General features: G+C 45.6%; 1 protein-coding gene across 8 annotated transcripts in view; it reads right to left on the bottom strand.

Annotated features, from left to right (window-relative positions):
- LOC115133973 (suppressor of tumorigenicity 7 protein homolog) overlaps positions 1–20676 on the bottom strand; it is a 96581-nt gene that overhangs the window by 13312 nt on the left and 62593 nt on the right. For 5 of the 8 annotated variants that reach the window (XM_029667447.2, XM_065022373.1, XM_065022374.1 and 2 more), the window contains exons 2-5: positions 16744–16826; positions 15127–15286; positions 13943–13997; positions 10218–11793 (exon numbers count right to left, since the gene is read on the bottom strand). In XM_029667447.2, the coding sequence (XP_029523307.2) occupies positions 10317–11793; positions 13943–13997; positions 15127–15286; positions 16744–16821 (1770 nt within the window). In that variant the 5' untranslated portion in view covers positions 16822–16826 and the 3' untranslated portion in view covers positions 10218–10316. Of the gene's footprint in view, positions 1–5969; positions 6073–6378; positions 6452–6835; positions 6951–7615; positions 7714–8041; positions 8197–9635; positions 9712–10217; positions 11794–13942; positions 13998–15126; positions 15287–16743; positions 16827–20676 lie in introns of those variants that run through there. The other 3 variants (XM_029667443.2, XM_029667442.2, XM_029667444.2) reach the window with 1 other exon arrangement.

Below are 20676 nucleotides of genomic sequence, written 5' to 3'. Positions count from 1 at the left end.
CCCTCCTCTCTACATTTTCCTCTTCTCTCTGCTGCTAAAGCCACTTTCTACCACTCTAAATTCCAAGCATCTGCCTCTAACCCTAGGAAGCTCTTTGCAACCTTCTCCTCCCTCCTGAATCCTCCTCCCCCTCCTTCCTCTCTGCAGATGACTTCGTCAACCATTTTGAAAAGAAGGTCGACGACATCCGATCCTCGTTTGCTAAGTCAAACGACACCGCTGGTTCTGCTCACACTGCCCTACCCTGTGCTCTGACCTCTTTCTCCCTCTCTCTCCAGATGAAATCTTGCGTCTTGTGACGGCCGGCCGCCCAACAACCTGCCCGCTTGACCCTATCCCCTCCTCTCTTCTCCAGACCATTTCCGGAGACCTTCTCCCTTACCTCACCTCGCTCATCAACTCATCCCTGACCGCTGGCTACGTCCCTTCCGTCTTCAAGAGAGCGAGAGTTGCACCCCTTCTGAAAAACGTACACTCGATCCCTCCGATGTCAACAACTACAGACCAGTATCCCTTCTTTCTTTTCTCTCCAAAACTCTTGAACGTGCCGTCCTTGGCCAGCTCTCCCGCTATCTCTCTCAGAATGACCTTCTTGATCCAAATCAGTCAGGTTTCAAGACTAGTCATTCAACTGAGACTGCTCTTCTCTGTATCACGGAGGCGCTCCGCACTGCTAAAGCTAACTCTCTCTCCTCTGCTCTCATCCTTCTAGACCTATCGGCTGCCTTCGATACTGTGAACCATCAGATCCTCCTCTCCACCCTCTCCGAGTTGGGCATCTCTCGGCGCGGCCCACGCTTGGATTGCGTCCTACCTGACAGGTCGCTCCTACCAGGTGGCGTGGCGAGAATCCGTCTCCACACCACGTGCTCTCACCACTGGTGTCCCCAGGGCTCTGTTCTAGGCCCTCTCCTATTCTCGCTATACACCAAGTCACTTGGCTCTGTCATAACCTCACATGGTCTCTCCTATCATTGCTATGCAGACGACACACAATTAATCTTCTCCTTTCCCCCTTCTGATGACCAGGTGGCGAATCGCATCTCTGCATGTCTGGCAGACATATCAGTGTGGATGACGGATCACCACCTCAAGCTGAACCTCGGCAAGACGCAGCTGCTCTTCCTCCCGGGGAAGGACTGCCCGTTCCATGATCTCGCCATCACGGTTGACAACTCCATTGTGTCCTCCTCCCAGAGCGCTAAGAACCTTGGCGTGATCCTGGACAACACCCTGTCGTTCTCAACTAACATCAAGGCGGTGGCCCGTTCTTGTAGGTTCATGCTCTACAACATCCGCAGAGTACGACCCTGCCTCACACAGGAAGCGGCGCAGGTCCTAATCCAGGCACTCGTCATCTCCCGTCTGGATTACTGCAACTCGCTGTTGGCTGGGCTCCCTGCCTGTGCCATTAAACCCCTACAACTCTTCCAGAACGCCGCAGCCCATCTGGTGTTTAACCTTCCCAAGTTCTCTCACGTCACCCCGCTCCTCCGCTCTCTCCACTGGCTTCCAGTTGAAGCTCGCATCCGCTACAAGACCATGGTGCTTGCCTACGGAGCTGTGAGGGGAACGGCACCTCAGTACCTCCAGGCTCTGATCAGGCCCTACACCCAAACAAGGGCACTGCGTTCATCCACCTCTGGCCTGCTCGCCTCCCTACCACTGAGGAAGTACAGTTCCCGCTCAGCCCAGTCAAAACTGTTCGCTGCTCTGGCCCCCCAATGGTGGAACAAACTCCCTCACGACGCCAGGACAGCGGAGTCAATCACCACCTTCCGGAGACACCTGAAACCCCACCTCTTTAAGGAATACCTAGGATAGGATAAAGTAACCCCCCCTACTACAGTAGTAGTAGTAGTAACGGGTTCTACAGTAGGAGTCGTCGTGGTGGTGCTACAGTAGTAGTAGTAGTAGTAGTAATGGGTTCTACAGTAGGAGTCGTCGTCATCATAGTGGTGCTACAGTAGTAGTAGTAGTAGTAGTAGTAGTAATAATGGGTTCTACAGTAGGAGTCGTCGTCGTCGTGGTGCTACAGTAGTAGTAGTAGTAACGGGTTCTACAGTAGGAGTCGTCGTCATAGTGGTGCTACAGTAGTAGTAGTAGTAATGGGTTCTACAGTAGGAGTCGTCGTCATAGTGGTGCTACAGTAGTAGTAGTAGTAGTAGTAGTAACGGGTTCTACAGTAGGAGTCGTCGTCATAGTGGTGCTACAGTAGTAGTGGTAGTAGTAGTAGTAGTAACAGGTTCTACAGTAGGAGTCGTTGTCATAGTGGTGCTACAGTAGTAGTAGTAGTAGTAACGGGTTCTACAGTAGGAGTCGTCGTGGTGGTGCTACAGTAGGAGTCGTCGTGGTGGTGCTGTAGTAGTAGTAGTAGTAACGGGTTCTACAGTAGGAGTCGTCGTCATAGTGGTGCTACAGTAGTAGTAGTAGTAGTAACAGGTTCTACAGTAGGAGTCGTTGTCGTAGTGGTGCTACAGTAGTAGTAGTAGTAGTAGTAGTAGTAGTAGTAGTAACGGGTTCTACAGTAGGAGTCGTCATCATAGTGGTGCTACAGTAGTAGTAGTAGTACAGTTGAAGTCAGAAGTTTACATACACTTGGAGTCATTAAAACTCGTTTTTCAACAAACTATAGTTTTGGCAATTCATTTAGGACATCTACCTTGTGCATGACAGGTAATTTTTCCAACAATTGTTTACAGACAAAGATTACTTCACTTATAATTCACTGTATCACAATTCCAGTGGGTCAGAAGTTTACATACACTAAGTTGACTGTGGGATTAAACAACTGAAATTGCAACCAATCACAACCAGTTGTGATACAGCCAACCTAAATAAGAAATACATTTGATGATAGAATTCTCCCCCTACCCTCCTTCTAGGCAAGTCTATTGTCCAGCTACCTGCGAATAGCCATAATGGTGCTGTACAACGTGACCATATGTGTTTGAAGGAGTATTTTCTAGTAAGCAACAAGTTGTTTACATTCATTAAACAACTTTGTTCCAATATTTCTGTAATTCAGTGATATTCTTTTCCCATAGTAATTCGTTATGGATCCATAACTAAATAAATAAACATCTGCATTTTGAAAGAGTATTTTTATCATTATTTTATTAATGAAAGCATAAAGATGCCATTATTAGTTCCATTGTTTTAGTTTGAACGTGCAGACTGGCACTTAGAACAGAGGGAAAGTTTCCCTGGTCAGCTCCATTATTAGTTACATTGGTTTAGTTTGAACGTGCAGACTGGCACTTAGAACAGAGGGAAAGTTTCCCTGGTCAGCTCCATTATTAGTTCCATTGTTTTAGTTTGAACGTGCAGACTGGCACTTAGAACAGAGGGAAAGTTTCCCCAGTCAGCTCCATTATTAGTTACATTGTTTTAGTTTGAACGTGCAGACTGGCACTTAGAACAGAGGGAAAGTTTCCCCAGTCAGCTCCATTATTAGTTCCATTGTTTTAGTTTGAACGTGCAGACTGGCACTTAGAACAGAGGGAATGTTTCCCTAGTCAGCTCCATTACTAGTGCAATGCCCCTTAAAGTGTTGCTCTGTCCTACCCAGTGTGACAAAGTGGGGGTCCACCCCCTCCCTCCTCTTCCCTTCCCCATGGGCTAGGTCCGTCTTCTGTGCGTGGCTCTGCGGCCCATCCCGTGCCCCCTGCCCTCGTGCCTTGAACGCTTTCAGTGGATAAAGCTGGAGAACTGCAAGGCAATCCCATTGTGTACCACTCAGGAGCCATGAACAATATGAAAAACGTATATTGTCCTGCTAATTACAGGGTTAATAATATATCTGTGAGAATATCCAACAAGCTTTTATATCATTCTAAATTAATAATAATAATAAAATAACAATAATAATCGCTTTGTTTAAAAAATAACAATATTTTGGAGATGATTTAGTTGTAAAATAACGTAAAATTAGCAAGAAAAAGTCCATTCTTGAACATGGTGTGACACATTGTTACTAATTTGTAAATAAAGCTAATTAGTTTTTTTTAGAATGATTTATTTCTGTTTTTAGAGGGAGAGAAACCTCATGGGTCTCCCAGTCAAGGCCGGCACGGGTATTGGACCAGCATCTGTCTTAGACCGTTGCACCACTCAGGCACTGTACAGCATGCCCAGTTGGGAGTGGCCTACAGTACTACAGTAAGACCAAAATAAAATGATTAAAAACCTTAGTGTAACAGCAGTTTTAGTAAGTAATATTGAAGTCGTACACAAGTATTATTTTCTATTTAGGTTTATGTCGCCCATTCATTGTCAGAGACACAGTAGGACCCAAAATCATAATCAGTGCTTTAACTGTCCTTGCGCTGGTCTGGAGAAATTAAGTGGTGACGCAGGGTATCGTACTAAACCACAAATTACCTCTAAATCCCGCAGCATAATCGCAAAACTTTTAGTGGAGCAACCACTGTAGTAATGCTACTAGCGGTTGTCATGACGTTGGCCTCTTTGGGTATAGCAACCCCATCCTCCTCTCCCTGCCTCCCCCTTGCCTCCTTCAACTAGGCTGCTGTGGCCAGAGGTCGTAAATTCCTGAGAAGACCTCCTCGTGGACACACAGTATACAGAGAGTAGATTTTCATGGAGCACAAAGGAATTTCTTCCAACTCACAGAACTTGAGGTACGAACAAATTTCATGTTCCGGAGAAAGTATAAAAGATCGGTGAAGAATCCAGCTACGAACTGGTGCGTTTGGCACAACTTGGGGAAGCTCATGGGAGACGGTGTGGCCACATTACCATAACACTGTTTATATAATAGCCTCAGATATGAGGTTTACATCTTATTGTTGTATAAGATGAATGAGTGAGTGTGATACTGTTTGTATAATTGTGTAATATGATTATGGACTGTTTAATGAAGAAGAATACAATTCCCTTTTGATTTGAACTAAATCAGAGGACCGCCCCTGAGCCCAGTTAGGGTCAGACATCCTGGGACAGCCCTCTTCGGCCCTTCCGAATAAAACCCCCACTCTGGTTTTCGATCAGCAGACCGAGCTTACCTCAATGACGAGATGGCTAAAGGTTTCAGACCATGTTTTTCTCCATTAGGAGGACAAAGGTTGTAGACCATTGCTGAATCTTTTAACCATACCACGTGGTTAAACTCTTAGACTATCGATACTGACAGAATAAGAACAAGTCTTTGATATTAATTACTAGTCTGCAGCTAGGAATTCGGTATCATTGAACGCGAAGAAGACAACCACCGAAACACCCGTTCTATAACGAATGTCACTCTGAACAATCCCCTCTAACTACAACCCGAAAGAGAAAGGGAGAGAGATGGACGATTCTACAAAATAAATGAACTTTTCACCAGCGATCAAGACGACACACTGAGCGTAAATATATATATTGATTGCAATTGTTTCCGAGTGAGTGAGCGTTCATGTGCAAAGGATTAGCATTTCATTTGTTATAATTATTAACTCTGTAGTGACTTCTTAGTCGACCCCCACTTCCCCTTTTGTCTAACAAGCCGCCATGCCGGTTTAGCCCAGGGCACATTCTCATTTCATGTAACCACATTGACCTTGTTTGTTTGTTTGTTTATGCATTTCTGTGAATTACTTAGTTAGTAATAAATAAATGATTAAATACAATTGATGTATGGATGGCTCATAGTGAAGACTGGGTTCGTGCAGATAACCAACTATTTACGATGTTTGGAATGAGACTAACGTGAGGTAAAGTAAATAATTAATTAATTCGAAGACTAATTGATCAGATAAAATATCTAAAAAGTTATTTTAGGAAACTTTGTAACCTGAATATTTTTCCTTGGTGCCCCGACTTCCTAGTAATTACAGTTACATAATTAATCAGTCTAATCGCGTAAAAACTAATTACAGAGAATCTTTGATAAAAACTATAAGTCTTCAGTTAATGATAGTAAAGACACGACACAGTGTTACGTATGTAGCTCCATTGTTGTGTCTTACTTTGGGAACGTGTGGGTTGAACTCCACAGCTCTGTGTATGGCTTCTACAGCATTCATCTCTGCTGTACTCAACCCTCGCCTCGACGCTGCCTCTGGAGAGAACCTGCATGGGGAACACGGGACACCAGTGTGTGTGTGTAAGAATGTGGGTCATTGAGTGTATCTGAAAGTGTAGTGTGTGTGTACCTGCAGTCATAGGGGCTACTATGCTAAGATAAATGGAATCCTCTCAGTCTTATACGCAGAACTAGGATATCTAGGTGTTTTAAAATGACCTAACCCATTTCAAAACAGAATCACTCAATATCATTCTCTCTGTCACACGAATATCCCCAGGCTAACTTCTAAATACTACTTCAGGTATGTGAACCACTTGGTGCCATTGTAACAGTAGTAAAAGGATACTCACTTGTCTGATACCGCCCTGGCTTTGAGCAAGGCTGCTGTGTAGCATATTGTTGCTGATTTGGGTAAACTAATATCTGTGGGGAGACAAAGCACATATCAACAGTGTTCTTTCTCCTCCACTTAACTAGAATACATTTACACTAAACAGGGAAGGAATAGGGCCCCTAAGGGTTTTTACTGAAGGTATTGGAGGGTTTACAGGATTTCACTAGAATACAGTCTCATTTTACTTTAAGTCATATGGTAATGGTTGGATGTAGACTTTATTTTCTAATGGTTTGTATTTGATGACTTTTGTTATGTAATGTCTGTCATTCAAACTTATGTCTCATCTCCAGAAATAAAATCACAGTGACACTGTTAGCACTGCAGAGGTGTCTCTTGAATGTCTGGTCATGGACCAATGAGCAACAGTTAATGTTGAACTTTTTTCACTTTAAGAGGTGTGTGTGTCTTACCGTCGTACTTGGCTAGTACGGCCTGTACGTCTGCGTAGTTCTGCAGCTCTAGCAGCGACTCCAGCAGGTTCTCATGGATATTGAACATACTGAGGAGAGGGAACTCCTTCATTAACTGGAAAACATACAACTGTTGTTACATGTAATACCAGACAGGCAGTGAAACAACAGTCAGACTTTAGTAACCCTGCCCAGTCCCACACAGCCTCAAACCTAGCCTGGTGCCAGACCTATTTGCTCTGTCTTGCAAAATTGTCATGGCAATAAGAGATGACGTGACAGCAGCAGATGTGGGACCAGGCTACCTCCAACCACTTCCCCAGACCTCTTATGTTCTGAGGCTGCAGAACATACTGTACATTTCCATTTCAGTCATTTAGCAGACACTCTTAACCAGAGCGACATGCGGAACAAATTAAGGTGCCTTGCTCAAGGGCACAGATAGATTTTTTACAAAGTCGGCTCGAGGATTCAAACCAGCGACCTTTCAGTTACTGGCCCAATGCTCTTAACTGCTAGGCTACCTGCCGCCACTGTTGTTTCGTTACATGTTTTTGTTACATTTATCATACGAATGTATAGTGATTGAAAACATTGGCATGTAAAAATTAGGCAAATCCTAACTTTTACCAAAGTCACATTTTCACCTAGTCCCCCCCTCTCCGTAGTTCCCCCCGACATCAATGCTGATCTAACAGACAATTCAAGTTCAGTGGGAACTACAGTAGGATTGGGGATTGGTCCGTAACCTCCTGGTGGCTTGGTGTATACTGTACTTACATCTCTCAACATTTTGACAGCTTCTCTGGTTCGGCCCAGCTTTCTAGAGCACATAGCAAGTCTCCTCTTAATGTAAACCAGAACATTGGTGTCCCTTCCTGAGAGAAACACCGCAGCAAAGTTATTTCAGTTGGTATAACACACATGGACACACACACACACACACATCCGAGCACACACACTAATAGATTTATTTGCGTACATATGTAAGTGTTTGAGAGTGTGCGTCTGTGTTTCCAACCAGGTGCATGCGTAATCTTTTCGACTGTGTGTGTAGGTTCAACTGTGTGTATGTTTGACTGTCTGTCTGTGTGTGTGTGTGTGTGTGTGTGTGTGGGTTCAACTGTATGTTTGGCTGTGTTTGTAGGTTCAACTGTGTGTATGTTTGACTGTATGTTTGGCTGTGTTTGTTTGTACTCTACTCACTGTGCTGTGCCTCGTACTGTGCACCATGGTGTTGAAGCTGTTGGCTGCGTCTGTAGCAGCCCTCTCCTGTCTTCAAGGCCTGTTTGAAGAGCTTCTCTGCCTCCACGATGGTGGTGGCCTCCTCCTCTGCCAGCAGGATGGACGCTGTTGCACAGCTAACAGGACAAGACAGACCAGTTGGAAAAGAGTGAAAATAATTTTTGGGGAAGACAACACAGAAGAGGAAGACAACAGAGTATATATACAAAAGTATGTGGACACCCCTTCAAATGAGTGGATTCGGATGTATAAAATCGAGCACACATCCATGCAATCTCCATATGTTGTTGGACAGGATGCCACCTTTCCAACAAGTCAGGTCATCAAGTCAGCTGCTGCGGTAAACTGTAAGTGCTGTTATTGTGAAGTGGAAACGTCTAGGAGCAACAACGGCTCAGTTGTAAAGTGGTAAGCTTGTTGAATGCCAAGTTTTTTTTAAACATTTTTTAAAATGTAACCTTTATTTAACTAGGCATGTCCGTTAAGAACAAATTCTTATTTACAATGACGGTCTAGGAACAGTGGGTTAACTGCCTTGTTCAGGGGCAGAACGACAGATTTGACCTTGTCAGCTCTGGGATTTGATCTTGCAACCTTTCAGTTACTGGCCCAACGCTCTAACCACTAGGCTACCTGCCGCCCCAAAGTGATGGCTGGAGTGGTGTAAAGCTCTGGAGCAGTGGAAACGTGTTCTCTGGAGTGATGAATCACGCTTCACCCTCTGGCAGTCCGAAGGATGAATCTGGGTTTGGTGGAGTAGGTTGCCTGCCCAACTGCATAGTGCCAACTGTAAAGTTTGGTGGAGGAGGAATAATGGTTCGGGCTAGGCCCCTTAGTTCCAGTGACGGGAAATCTTAACGCTACAGCATACAATGACATTCTAGTGGAGTCTCTGCTTCCAACTGTGTGGCAATAGTTTGGGGAAGGGCCATTTCCTGTTTCAGCATGACAATGCCCCCGTGCAAAAACCGAGGCCCATGCAGACATGGTTTGTCGAGATCGGTGTGGAACAACTTGACTGGCCTGCACAGAGCCCTGACCTCAACCCCATCGAACACCCTTGGGATGAATTGGAAAGCCGACTGCGAGCCAGGCCTCACTAATGCTCTTGTGGCTGAATGAAAGCAAGTCCCTGCAGTAATGTTCCAACATCTAGTGGAAAGCCTTCCCAGAAGAGTGGAGGATGTTACAGCAGCAATAGGGAGGACCAACTCCATATTAATGCCCATGACTTTGTTTGACGAGCAGGTGTCCACATACTTTTGGTCATGTAGTGTAGCTGGAGGGAGAAACAGGGGAAGATCCCTAAAAAAAGTATCCTGAAAGGCTGTGAAAATGTTATGTGTGTGTGTGTGTGTATCTCACACTTTATAGTCAGGCTGTATATACAACAGTATACAGGTGGGGTTGATACAACCTCAATTGAGGAAGAGTTGAAGAGACCTCATTGAAGATTCCTCAGAAAAATAATAGGTTATTTTCAAGTAATGCATGAGTGAACTGAGGCCAACCATGTTCCACAGCATCTGTGTAGGTGAAAGAAGGAACTACTCACTCCTCTAGTTCCAGGGATTCGTGTGCAGCAGAGATTCGTGCCTGTGGGTTCCTCTCTCTCCACGCTTTCTGCATTACTAAAAACACACACGCACATTAGTAAGTGTTATTGAGGTCAGAGAGGTACGATACTACCTGTGAACATGAATCACACCTCCCTGGAGATGGGGTGAGTGACAGGGTGTGGTGTGTGTCTCTCTGGGTGCGTGTGTGTGTGTCTCTGGGTGCGTCTCTGGGCGCTGTGTGTTTGTGTGTGTCTCTGGGTGCTGTGTGTCTGGGTGCTGTGTCTGTGTGTGTGCGTCTCTGGGTGCTGTGTGTGCGCGTGTGTGTCTCGGTGCTTTGTGTGTCTCTCTGGGTGCTGTGTGTGTCTCTGGGTTTCTGTGTGTGTGTGTGTGTCTGGGTGCTGTGTGTGTGTGTGTCTCTGGGTGCTGTGTGTGTGTGTGTGTCTCTGGGTGTTTCTCTAGGTGCTATGTGTGTGTGTCTCTGGGTGCTTCTCTAGGTGCTATGTGTGTGTGTCTCTGGGTGCTGTGTGTGTGTGTGTGTGTGTCTCTCTCTGGGTGATGTGGGTGTCTCTGGGTGTGTGTGTGCGTGTCTCCGGGTTGATGTGGGTGTGTGTGTCTCTGGGTGCTGTGTGTGTGTGTGTCTCTGGGTGCTGTGTGTGTGTGTGTCTCTGGGTGTTTCTCTAGGTGCTATGTGTGTGTGTCTGGGTGCTGTGTGTCTCTGGGTGACGTATGTGTGTCTCGGTGCTCTGTGTGTGTCTCTCTGGGTGGGTGTCTCTGGGTGCTGTGTGTGTGTGTGTGTGTGTCTCTGGGTGCTGTGTGTGTGTCTCTGGATGCTGTGTGTGTGTGTGTATGCGTCTCTGGGTGCTGTGTGTGTGCGTCTCTGGGTGCTGTGTGTGTGTGTGTGTGCGTCTCTGGGTGCTGTGTGTGTGTCTCTGGATGCTGTGTGTGTGTGTGTATGCGTCTCTGGGTGCTGTGTGTGTGCGTCTCTGGGTGCTGTGTGTGTGCGTCTCTGGGTGACGTGTGCGTCTCTGGGTGACATGTGTGATGTGGGCGTCTCTGGGCGATGTGGGCGTCTCTGGGTGACGTGTGCGTCTCTGGGTGACGTGTACGTCTCTGGGTGACGTGTGCGTCTCGGGGTGACATGTGTGATGTGGGCGTCTCTGGGCGATGTGGGCGTCTCTGGGCGTCTCTGGGCGATGTGGGCGTCTCTGGGCGTCTCTGGGCGATGTGGGCGTCTCTGGGCGTCGTGTGTGTGTGTGTGCGTCTCTGGGTGACGTGTGCGTCTCTGGGTGACGTGTGCGTCTCGGGGTGACATGTGTGATGTGGGCGTCTCTGGGCGATGTGGGCGTCTCTGGGCGTCTCTGGGCGATGTGGGCGTCTCTGGGCGTCTCTGGGCGATGTGGGCGTCTCTGGGCGATGTGGGCGTCTCTGGGTGACGTGTGTGTGTGTGTGCGTCTCTGGGTGACGTGTGCGTCTCTGGGCGATGTGGGCGTCTCTGGGTGACGTGTGTGTGTGTGTGCGTCTCTGGGTGACGTGTGCGTCTCTGGGTGACGTGTGCGTCTCGGGGTGACATGTGTGATGTGGGCGTCTCTGGGCGATGTGGGCGTCTCTGGGTGACGTGTGTGTGTGTGTGCGTCTCTGGGTGACGTGTGCGTCTCTGGGTGACGTGTGCGTCTCGGGGTGACATGTGTGATGTGGGCGTCTCTGGGCGATGTGGGCGTCTCTGGGCGATGTGGACGTCTCTGGGCGATGTGGGCGTCTCTGGGCGTCTCTGGGCGTCTCTGGGCGATGTGGGCGTCTCTGGGCCTCTCTCTCGGTGATATGTGTGTGATGTGTGTGTCTCTGGGTGATGTGTGCGATGTGTGTGTCTCTGGGTGATGTGTGCGATATGTGTGTCTCTGGGTGATCTGGCCGATGTGTGTGTCTCTGGGCGATGTGTGCGTCTCTGGGCGATGTGTGCGTCTCTGGGCGATGTCTCTGGGCGATGTGTGTGTCTCTGGGCGATGTGTGTGTCTCTGGGCGATGTGTGCATGTTCCTTACTGGCGTCAGCTTGCCGGAGGTGGTCAGAGTCGCATGTGAAAAAGGTCTGGTGGTCTTGTGCCGAGAGATTCATATCGTAATACGTGAGTGGCTCTCGGCCCGTCACCCACGTATACCTGGTAGACACACACACACACACGGTCAAAATAATGTTCATGGTCCTACTAAAAGTCTGGGGGGAGTGAGAGAGGTGGAGAGATCTAGAATGAAAGAGAGAGGTGGAGAGATCTAGAATGAAAGAGAGAGGTGGAGAGATCTAGAATGAAAGAGAGAGAGTGGAGAGATCTAGAATGAAAGAGAGAAAGTGGAGAGATCTAGAATGAAAGAGAGAGGTGGAGAGATCTAGAATTAAAGAGAGAGGTGGAGAGATCTAGAATGAAAGAGAGAGGTGGAGAGATCTAGAATGAAAGAGAGAAAGTGGAGAGATCTAGAATGAAAGAGAGAGGTGGAGAGATCTAGAATGAAAGAGAGAAAGTGGAGAGATCTAGAATGAAAGAGAGAAAGTGGAGAGATCTAGAATGAAAGAGAGAGGTGGAGAGATCTAGAATGAAAGAGAGAAAGTGGAGAGATCTAGAATGAAAGAGAGAAAGTGGAGAGATCTAGAATGAAAGAGAGAGGTGGAGAGATCTAGAATGAAAGAGAGAGGTGGAGAGATCTAGAATGAAAGAGAGAGGTGGAGAGATCTAGAATGAAAGAGAGAGGTGGAGAGATCTAGAATGAAAGAGAGAGGTGGAGAGATCTAAGTTGAAAGAGAGAGGTGGAGAGATCTAGAATGAAAGAGAGAGGTGGAGAGATCTAGAATGAAAGAGAGAGGTGGAGAGATCTAGAATGAAAGAGAGAGGTGGAGAGATCTAGATGAAAGAGAGAGGTGGAGAGATCTAGAATGAAAGAGAGAAAGTGGAGAGATCTAGAATGAAAGAGAGAGGTGGAGAGATCTAAGTTGAAAGAGAGAGGTGGAGAGATCTAGAATGAAAGAGAGAGGTGGAGAGATCTAGAATGAAAGAGAGAGGTGGAGAGATCTAGAATGAAAGAGAGAAAGTGGAGAGATCTAGAATGAAAGAGAGAAAGTGGAGAGATCTAGAATGAAAGAGAGAGGTGGAGAGATCTAGAATGAAAGAGAGAGGTGGAGAGATCTAGAATGAAAGAGAGAGGTGGAGAGATCTAGAATGAAAGAGAGAGGTGGAGAGATCTAGAATGAAAGAGAGAGGTGGAGAGATCTAGAATGAAAGAGAGAGGTGGAGAGATCTAGAATGAAAGAGAGGTGGAGAGATCTAGAATGAAAGAGAGAGGTGGAGAGATCTAGAATGAAAGAGAGAAAGTGGAGAGATCTAGAATGAAAGAGAGAGGTGGAGAGATCTAAGTTGAAAGAGAGAGGTGGAGAGATCTAGAATGAAAGAGAGAGGTGGAGAGATCTAGAATGAAAGAGAGAGGTGGAGAGATCTAAGTTGAAAGAGAGAGGTGGAGAGATCTAGAATGAAAGAGAGAGGTGGAGAGATCTGGAATGAAAGAGAGAGGTGGAGAGATCTAGAATGAAAGAGAGAGGTGGAGAGATCTAGAATGAAAGAGAGAGGTGGAGAGATCTAGAATGAAAGAGAGAGGTGGAGAGATCTAAGTTGAAAGAGAGAGGTGGAGAGATCTAGAATGAAAGAGAGAGGTGGAGAGATCTAGAATGAAAGAGAGAGGTGGAGAGATCTAGAATGAAAGAGAGAGGTGGAGAGATCTAGAATGAAAGAGAGAGGTGGAGAGATCTAGAATGAAAGAGAGAAAGTGGAGAGATCTAGAATGAAAGAGAGAGGTGGAGAGATCTAAGTTGAAAGAGAGAGGTGGAGAGATCTAGAATGAAAGAGAGAGGTGGAGAGATCTAGAATGAAAGAGAGAGGTGGAGAGATCTAAGTTGAAAGAGAGAGGTGGAGAGATCTAGAATGAAAGAGAGAGGTGGAGAGATCTAGAATGAAAGAGAGAGGTGGAGAGATCTAAGTTGAAAGAGAGAAAGTGGAGAGAGAGAAAAGGGGAGGGCTGCACTGATCTAATAACATGGGCTCCTGGTGAGGCAGGGATTCTCTCAGCCTGTTGACACCATGTCAGACCCAGCCATTACTACCTACTCTCTCGAGGTGAGAGAGCGAGAGCGAGCAGACATAGCAGAGCAGAGAAACAGAGAGAGGGAAGGAGGGAAGAACAGGACAGAGTATGGAAAAGAGTGAAGAACACAGAGGAGATGTGGAGAGAAACAGGGGTACTTGAGGAAGGGATCATGTGACTCACCGGTTATATTCCGCCCCTCGAAATAAATTCAGTGGATTTCGCCATACTTTACATTCTGAGGGAACAAGAGGAGAAAGACATTGTTCGGGATGGTTTGTAGGCGGATCCGACAAAGTAGACTCCTAAATGTACTCCTGAGCAAGTTAGGGATCAAGTGTACATCATGAAATTCCTACACTAAATTACACTACAGTAAGGCAACTTCATAGCTTCTGTAATCTTCAGGTCAGTACTACCAGACTGCATCCCAAATCCACAGGTCTTCATCACTAGCCAGTCCATCTTAAAACCCCCCTCCTTTCCCCAGACATGGGGATTACAACCGCAAATCATTCTAAAGCAATTTCACCAATCATGCAGTGTTGATTCAACACAGCTCAGATAATCCCATTTCACTCAACGAAAACACACACTGGATTTGTCAGTGGTGTTGGAGCGAACGATAAGGCAATAAGGTACTAAATGCTCTATTTGTCTGTAGTAGGCCTAAATGCTCTAATGTGTAGGCAGATTCTCTATCTGTTATCTCTATTGATGAGCTGGGCTGTCTTTTCTTCTACCAACAAGGCAACAATAAACATGTCACCCCCCACAAATGATGCAGCGCCACCCCTTGAGATATTTACATTTACATTTACATTTAAGTCATTTAGCAGACGCTCTTATCCAGAGCGACTTACAAATTGGTGCGTTCACCTTAAGACATCCAGTGGAACAGCCACTTTACAATAGTGCATCTAAATCTTTTAAGGGGGGGGGGGTGAGATATCAGATGTGACTAAGAGATTTAAGTTAATTACTATAGTTTCCGCCTTGGGCCAATCAGTGTCATTATGCAAGTGCCGGATCTCTATGGCAAGACGCATCATTCACCCAAGCTCCCTGAAAGTCGTCCCAGTGCTGTCTGAGATATCGCGTGGGACTAACGTACAGACGGAGACAGATCCACAGTCCCCTCCCCGATATCATCTCGGGGGACAATACTCCATCTGGCTTTAGTAAACCACAGGGTCTCAGGCCACTTCACTGAGGAGCTGGGTCACTAACAGTAAACACTCTGGTGAACGCTCACTGAAGGCTTTATCTAGTTTGTAAATGCTCCATCTAGTTAACGCTCTATACCTAGTGCATGCTCTATATATGTAGTGAATGCTCTACCCATATAGTACATCTCGGAGTCTTACCAGACACACTCTGTCGGTTGGAGTCTGCGTCTCCGTTACTGCTGTTGGAGTTGGTTGGGGAGCTGTTGTCCACGCCGCCCAGCAGAGGGCGCAGGTGGCTCACTGACACCTGCTCGATGAAGGAAGTACCGTACTTCCTGAAGTACCACCACTCAAATATCTGACAGGAGACCAACACGAGGCAGTTGATTCAGGGAGGATTCAGTAGGGTCAGGGCCATAGAGAAACAATATGTGACTGTATAATTGGTATGACTGATCTATTCCAAAAACGGTCTTTAGGGCCGTGTCGAATTACTTGAATGTCCTTTGGGTTACATCACTCATACCACTGATAGGTTTGATAGGACTGTCTTCGACTTAGAGGGTCTTTGATTTTTGGTATTATGCCACTAAGTGCAATGTAACACAGGCTAGCACAGGATTTCTCATTTCCGAAGAGCCCTAATGCTCTTAAAATATGAAAGTAAAAGCATCTGCACAAAAATGTGCACACTTTCTTACATGTTCTCTTTTAGCATTGCCCAATCAAGACAGGGCCCAATACGCAACTCTATTTCAACACTGGCTGACACACATACAAAATCCTTGACTCTTTGTATCTGGAAAGTCATCCACAACTGGTATTGCCTTGTCTACATTACTTCTAGTCCTGGTGATACAGTAATGCCCTATTACCTAACCGTCTTAGTCTCAACTGACTGTAATTAATATAACAAGAATCCATCTGTATTTTAACACATCACAGTCCAGGCACATATAATCTCATCTCTACTGTAATTATTCATAGGACACAATGAAGGCTTAAGAGCCCTATGAGACTCATCGTCGTTACCAGGCAACTAAACAAACTGGCCAACCCACAGAGAGGAATGAGGTTCGCTAGTTAAAGCTACCGTAGCTCTCTTATTTTTTAGTTTTCATTTTCTTTGGAAGAAAGACCCTTGTAGCACAGTTCACTCTCACCATACAACAGACACACGAGGCTCAACTTGGTGGTCATGTGTGGCTCAGTGGGTAAGACCAGTGTTGGGGGATCAATTCCCACTGGCATCACACAATACTTAAGTGTAGTGTAGGCTATGCACTCCCTGTACTGCAAATATCTTGCTTTGGATACAAATCTTCTGCTAAATGGCATAGATCATCATATACTAAAATGTATACACTCACTGGACTGTAAGCGGAGAGGAAGAGGCACAAGCAAGAGGGTTTACTCCACCCACATTTTTTTGTATAGAGGTCAATGAGAGCGTGTTGAATTTGGCCAACAAAAATGTAATTGCTAAGTGCGGTATATTTGATTGAATAGAATTTCTGTAATTGTTAGGTTGCTATGAAAGCACTTATATAAAAGTGGACACGTGGCATTTTGGCAAAGTCGACGATTTTATATCGCAGTTGTGCCCGTTGTTGACATGTACATCTGCCCTCTCATTGGCTAGAATGGTCCCACCTGATCTCGCCTCCTCCCACCTGCCTTCCATCTTTGAGGACATGCATTTACATTGTTAGAGCGGTCACTCATATCTTATCAATATAATAGAATCATTTGATCTAAGTCGCTTTGGATAAATGTGCTAAATGTCATAATATGAATATAATATCATCAACTTACCAGTATGAGTCCTGATATCAAGGAGGATGTCCCTGTCAGAGCCACGTAGAATTTGGGGGTCAGGGTGTTCAGAAACATGCTTACTGTAGAGGAGACAGAAACACACAGCACTGTTAGTGTTATACACACCACCATGGCATTAGAAACAATAGAGCTACAATGATTACCCCCAGTGGCATCAACCACATTAGCCCATATTACAGGAATTCAAAGGCTTTTATACACAATTCTAATGCACCATGTTTCTCCAAGAACAATCAAAAGTCCTGCAACACGGAACAGCGGATATCAGAACAGTGGTTTGAGTTGGTCAAAGTTCATGTGTCACTCCACAATGATACAAATGATAGATTATTTACAAACCACATTGTGGACCACTCAAAATGAGTTGAGACACTAAAAACCATTATATTCAAACATGGTACAGGCATATTGTATAATGAATTATATAATCTAAACCAGTGGTTCCCAACAAGGGGTACGAGGACCCCTGGGGGTACTTGGCCTATCCACAGGCGGTACTTGAGAACTCATTAAACCTCAGGCCTACTGGTTAAATGCACACGAGGGGGTACTTCAGGGGAACTCCGGGCAGAGTAAAATTCAGTTGTTGGTACCGGAAAAGGTTGGGAACCACTGATCTATACACAAGTATGCATAAACAATGTATAGATAATCGTCTGAATCAACCGCACACCCAAAGCTGATTTATGAAGGAGGCAAAAGGCAAAATGGAGAAACAGGAAAAAGTCTCTACACACTTCCAGTGAGAGGCAAATGTATTTTACTATAGTGGAGCTTTCTGTCAGTGGACTTTTAGTCAGCTCTGATGAAGGTCGCCTGACCGAAAGCTCAGTTATATACAAAAATTATAAGCATCTTTCCTGGTTCTGCATAAACATTAGGCACTTAAATAAACATCTGTGTGTTGCGCCGTCACAATGCTTACTCCTACAGATGCGGTCAAATAAAAGAGTTATTTGTCACGTGCCAAATACAACAGGTATAGTCAATTCACCTTACCGTGAAATGCTTACTTACAAGCCCTTAACCAACAATGTAATTCAAGAAATAGAGTTAAGAAAATATTTGCTAAATAAACTAAAGTAATTTTTAAAATAAAATAACGAGGGGGGGAGTTTAATGTAAATAGTCCCGGTGGCCATTTGATTAATTGTTCAGCAGATTTATGGCTTGGGGACAGAAGCTGTTCAGGAGCTTTATGGACCTAGACTTGGTGCTCTGGTACTGCTTGTCGTGTGGTAGCAAAGAGAACAGTCAGTCTATGACTGGGTAGCTGGAGTCTTGAAAAAGTTTTGGGCCGTCCTCTGACACTGCCTAGTATATAAGTCCTGGATGGCAGGAATCTTGGCCCCAGTGATGTACTGGGCCAATCACCACCTTCCGGAGACACCTGAAACCCCACCTCTTTAAGGAATACCTAGGATAGGATAAAGTAATCCTTCTCACCCCCCCTTAAAAGATTTAGATGCACTATTGTAAAGTGGCTGGTCCACTGGATGTCATAAGGTGAATGCACCAATTTGTAAGTCGCTCTGGATAAGAGCGTCTGCTAAATGACTTAAATGTAAATGTAATGTACACACTACCCTCTGTAGTGCCTTACGGTCAGATGCCGAGCAGTTGCCATATCAGATGGGGATGCAACTGATCAGGATGCTCTCGATGATCCAGCTGTAGAACTTTGAGGATCTGGGGACCCATGTCAAATATTTTCAGTCTCCTGAGGCAGAAAAGGTGTTGTGCCCTCTTCACAATGGTCTTAGTGTGTTTGGACCATGATAGTTTGTTGGTGATGTGGACACCAAGGAACTTGAAGACCTCAACCTGCTCCACTACAGCCCCGTCGATGTAAATAGGGGAGTGATCGGCCCTCCTTTTCCTGTAATCCACGATCAGCTTCTTTGTCTTGATCATGTTGAGGGAGATGTTGTTGGTCTCTGCCAGGTCTCTGACCTCCTCCCTGTAGGCTGTCTCATCGTTGTTGGTAATCAGGCTGTTGGTGACCACTTATGTCGTCAGCAAACTTAATGATGGTGTTGGAGTCGTGGTCAGCCATGCAGTCGTGGGTGAACAGGGAGTACAGTAGGGAACTAAGCATGCACCCCTAAGGGGCCCCCGTGCTGAGGATCATCGTGGCAGATGTGTTGTTGCCTAGCCTTACCACCAGGGGCAGTCCGTCAGGAAGTCCAGTATCCAGTTGCAGAGGGTTGAGTGCTATCCTGGTAATCCGTCTGGCTTCGCAGCCTTGTGAATGTTGACCTGTTTAAAGGTCTTGCTCACATCGGCTACGGAGAATGTGACCACACAGTTGTCCGGAACATAAAGGGATTTCTTATAAGCTTCTGGATTGGTGTCCCGCTCCTTGAAAGCGGCAGTTCTAGTCTTTACCTCGGTGCGACTGTTGCCTGTAATCCATGGCTTTTGGTTGGGATATGTACGTACGGTCACTGTTGGGATGACGTTGTCGTTGTACTTGTTGATGAAGCTGGTGACTGAGGTGGTACACTCCTCAATGCTATTGGATAATTCCAGGAACATTTTCCAGTCTTTACTAACAAAACAGTCCTGTAGCGTAGCATCCGCATCATCAGACCACTTCCGTATTGAGCGAGTCACTGGCACTTCCGGCTTTAGTTTTTGCTTGTAAGCAAGAATTGGGAGGATATAATTATGGTCAGATTTGCCAAATGGAGGGTAAGCTTTGTATGCGTCTCTGTGTGTGGCGTAAAGGTGGTCTAGAGTTTTTTTCCCTCTGGTTACTGGTAGAAATGAGGTAAAACGGGTTTAAGCTTGCCTGCAGTAAAGTCCCTGGCCACTAGGAGTGCCGGATGAGCTTTTTTTCTGGATGAGCATTTTCTTGTTTGCTTATGGCCTTAAACAGCTCGTTGAGTGCAGTCTTAGGTGCCAGCATCAGTTTGTGGTGGTAAATAGACGGATACGGAAAATATAGATGTCTAGATAGTGTGGTCTACAGCTTATCATGAGGTACTCTACCTCAACCGAGCAATACCTCGAGACTTCTTTAATATTAGACATCGCGCACCAGCTGTTATTGACAAATAGATAAACACCCACACCCTTCGTATTACCAGACGTAGCTGTTCTGTTCTGCCGATGCACGGAAAACCCAGCCAACTGTATATTATCCGTGTAGTCGTTCAGCCACGACTCAGTGAAAAACACAATATACTGTTTTAATGTCCCGTTGGTAGAATAGTCTTGAACGGAGATCATCCAGTTTATTCTCCAGTAATTGCACATTGGCCAATAGAACAGATGTGGGAGGCGGGTTACCCACTCGCCGACGAATTCTCCCAAGGCACCCCGATCTCCACCCCATGTATTCAGTCTTTTCTTCATGTGAATGACAGGGATTTGGACCTGGTCTCGGAGAAGCAGCATATCCTTCGCTTCGGAATCATTAAAGAAAAAAATCTTTGTCCAGTTGGAGGTGAGTAATCAATGTTCTGCTATCCAGAAGCTGTTTTTCGGTCATAAGAGATGGTAGCAGCAACATTATGTACAAAATAAGTTACAAACAAAAACAAAATATTGCAGTTGGTTAGGGTCCGTAAAACAGCAGCCGGCGCCATTTATGACACCATTGCACTTACAAAAAATAAAAATGGGGTCCTGCGCAGTTGTAAATCAAACAAATAGGCCTACACGGGTGAACACCAAATGCTTTTTCAATTTATATTTAGAAGGAAGCATGACCTGTGTAAGGGTGCCAATATATTTGACCGCATCTGTAGCTATCATACACTTGATTAGGGCCAAGTGTATGATACAGCAGGTGACCATATGATCCAATGTCTCATTATTATATGTTTGTATGTATAATTATTTTTTATTTTTTTGTTACACTTGTCTGTTACTGTCACTTTGTCCTATCGTTGTCACATATCT

The sequence above is a fragment of the Oncorhynchus nerka genome, linkage group LG9a (genome assembly GCF_034236695.1).
Source record: "Oncorhynchus nerka isolate Pitt River linkage group LG9a, Oner_Uvic_2.0, whole genome shotgun sequence".
NCBI classification, from domain to species: domain Eukaryota; kingdom Metazoa; phylum Chordata; class Actinopteri; order Salmoniformes; family Salmonidae; genus Oncorhynchus; species Oncorhynchus nerka.
Note: the sequence above shows the minus strand (reverse complement) of the source record. Positions and strands in the feature narration are given on the sequence as shown.